General features: G+C 40.8%; 1 protein-coding gene across 1 annotated transcript; it reads right to left on the reverse strand.

The window, feature by feature from the left end:
* Nucleotides 1-1,690: 1,690 nt before the first annotated feature.
* On the reverse strand, nucleotides 1,691-2,674 carry LOC119821660 (olfactory receptor 226). The gene has a single exon (XM_038340809.1). It carries the CDS (start codon nucleotides 2,672-2,674, stop codon nucleotides 1,691-1,693), a length of 984 nt encoding a protein of 327 aa, XP_038196737.1.
* Nucleotides 2,675-3,302: the final 628 nt, after the last annotated feature.

Raw genomic sequence — 3,302 nt, forward strand, 5'->3', positions numbered from 1 at the left:
TTAATTTGTTTAATATATTATTATACCAGTGTTTTGCCTTTCTCCTATTTCTCTGTTTTAATTGACAATAATTATATATAGAGAGAGCACTATGTGGTACACTAACGTGTGTTTGTTCTGTAATATCTCAAAGTGTGTGTGTGTGTGTGTGTGTGTGTGTGTGTGTGTGTGTGTACTTTTATGGACATGTTTTCCCCAGTGTTACTCAAATGTTTGTACTATGATGTTACTCATATGTGAACTCTAAAAAAGTTGATCTAATAGAAGTTGAGAAGAGAATAAAATGGTGGTTACCAGAGACTTGGGAGACTATGAAGGAACCATTACTGAGGGAAAAAATTGGCAATGAGAGCCAAGCTACAGTTAGAAAGAAAATATATATTACACTATTTATTTATTCTTTCTATTAAAAGGTTAAGTTTAGTTCTTTAAAATAAACATATTTAAGTAATGTGCATGTTTTATGGAAACTTATGGAATTCTAAGTAAAATAATATATACTAAGACAGATATTTGGAGAAGTGAAGAATCCTAGGAAAGCTTTGTCAGTACCTAAGGATCGAGATCATTCCACTTATCTGCAACTAACTGGAATTTGGTGAGGACGTCTGGACCTAGTGTTTCCATTCTCATTTTCCTCTATACCTTCTTCCTTATCCTCTTCATTGCCTTGTAGTCATATTCACTGGGAAGTATGTATAGCAAGTTCAATGGCTTCACTCTTGTTTCCCCATAATCCTGGAACTGGTCACAGTCTCACAGGTGGTAGGAAATACCTCTCACTAACCTACAACCCTAGCCCTGCTGTTCTTCTTAAAATGCAGCCTGAAAATGAAAAGCCACTAATTCAATGACCTCAGAAAATTTGGAAATGGAACCAGAAACCTCTGTGGTCCAAGAGATAATAAAAAACCAGCACAAAAACTCACAATATGGTTTAGTGATGAAGATCAGTTTGGTAGACTTATTGAGTGACAAACACAAAGTCTTGGCCCATCTCCCACAGAGTTGCATAGCTGCAGTCCCAGAATTTCAGAGGTGAATGAAGAAGGCTTGGCAGTTCTCAGGCTCTTTTCCTTATATAAAAAGTTCAGTGACAATCCAGAATACATGAAAACCTGTCTAAAGGTCTTGATTTCTTATCTCCTTTCTTGGAAACCCACAACAGAATGTCCACCTTCTGGGCTTCAGCTACTTCACAGACTAGTTATTGGCTTGTGTCTTTTCCTTCTTGTAGCCCATGCTTCCTTTAATGCATTTGATTAGTGTGACCTGCAACTGTCTAAACAATACGGTTCCAGATCTTACACCACAAATTAGGGCCCTATCCAACAGAAATGCATTTTCTGACTTGAAATCTATGCCTCTTCCTTTTTTGGACTAGTTGTACTAGAAACTCTGATTCCTAACTTAATCCTCCCAGCTTAGACTTCAAGAGAAAGAAAGAAATAGGGGGGAGGGAGGGAGGGAGGGAGGGAGGGAGGGAGGGAGGGAGGAAGGAAGGAAGGAAGGAAGGAAGGAAGGAAGGAAGGAAGGAAGGAAGGAAGGTAGAGAGAGTGGGAGGGAGAGAGAAGGTAGGGAAGGAGGGAGGGAGCGAGGGAAAAGGAAGAAAATCAGAAAAAGAATGAAAGCAAGCAAGCAAGCAAGAAATAAAGAAATCAAACCACGTTTTACCATACTTATCAACTTCTTAACCATCTCTGCCAGATTTCTTGGCATTAGTATCCTGACCCTGGTACAGATGCAGAGTGTGTCGCAAGGCTCTTTTGACCTCTTGGTTGCGCAAGCAGTATATGATGGGATTGAGTAATGGTACAATGACTGCATAGAGTACAGAGACCAGCTTGTTGGTATCAAAAGCTGAGAGTGCCTTAGGCCTGGCATAGATGAAGATACTGGCTGCGTAGAAGATAATCACAACAGTAAGATGGGAGGCACAGGTCGAGAAGGCTTTATGGCGGCCAGCAGCTGAAGGGATGCGCATCACAGCGCCAGTGATGGCCATGTAGGAGGCTCCAGTGACAGAGAGTGGCCCCAGAAGAATAAAAATGGCCAGGATAAAATCTGTCAGTTCTGCTGTGGACATGTCAGTGCATGAGAGGTTGAGCAATGGAGAAACGTCACAGAAAAAGTGGTTAATGGTATTGGGGCCACAATAAGAAAGGCGAGAAATGAGGAAAACTTTGACCATGGAGATGCCAAAACCTCCAGCCCAGGATCCAGCTGCCATCTGCACACATAGTCGGCTACTGACAATGACAGGGTAATGGAGGGGATGACAGATAGCCACATAGCGATCATAGGCCATGACAGCAAGAAGGACACATTCAGTGCAGCCCAGGCCCAGGAAAAAGTAGAGCTGTGTCATGCAACCCTCAAAGGAAATCAGCTGTCCATGTGTCTGATCCGAACCAATGAAGCCAGCAAGCATCTTAGGAATTGTGACAGTAACATACCAAATCTCCAGGAATGACATATTAGCCAAGAAAAAATACATAGGTTTGTGGAGCGTGGGGTGGTTTCTAATCGCTGTAATGATGAGTGCATTTTCAGTCAGCACCAACACATAGGCCAGCAGAGAAAAGAAAAACAGTAGTGCCCGCAGCGGCGCAGGAGCTGGGAAACCCAGCAACACAAATTCACTCACTCGCCCACTGTGATTCCTTCGCTCCATGCTTTCAGTCTTCTTCACTGCTCTTCAGGTGATGAAAAACGTGTCTTACGAAAGCATCAGCAAGAATCTAGATTGGAGAATTCACTCTGATAGCCTGTAATGCATGTAGTACACACAGTTAATAGCAGCTGTTCACTGAGCTGAGTGATGAACAAGAAAACACAGAAGAATAAATGATTGTGCATTGCAGACACTGAAAAGATGACTCTGGCCCTTGCAGAAGCATTTGCTGTGAGATTGCAGGTTTGAAAAAAGACAATATTCCCAATGTCTGTTTTTTAGTCCTCCTATACAAAGGCACAAAGAAAAAAATCAAAACCATAAATGTTGATGGTGAAAACATAGAGGTGATGTGCTTCATGAAGTAATTAAAGAAATAACTAAAATAAAAAACAGTAGGAATTTTAGGCTTCCCTAAAGTGATAATTTATCATAAGCTCTGTGGTATCTCCTTTTTAAGGAAATAAATTACACAGTGAATAAATAGCAACCATATTACAACACAATTGGGTATCTACTGTGTATTAATAAAGGAGGCATGATTTTAAAATATTTGTAGTACTACTGACTCTTCAGAGCAACTCTGAGGTGCTATTACTAATAATCCTAGTTAAATCAAGAAAACTGA

Source organism: Arvicola amphibius, chromosome 1, assembly GCF_903992535.2.
Source record: "Arvicola amphibius chromosome 1, mArvAmp1.2, whole genome shotgun sequence".
Taxonomy (NCBI): Eukaryota; Metazoa; Chordata; class Mammalia; order Rodentia; family Cricetidae; genus Arvicola; species Arvicola amphibius.

Excerpts from the sequence above, each read along its gene's own strand:
- LOC119821660 (XM_038340809.1), bottom strand. The coding sequence starts at position 2,674 with ATGGAGCGAAGGAATCACAGTGGGCGAGTGAGTGAATTTGTGTTGCTG.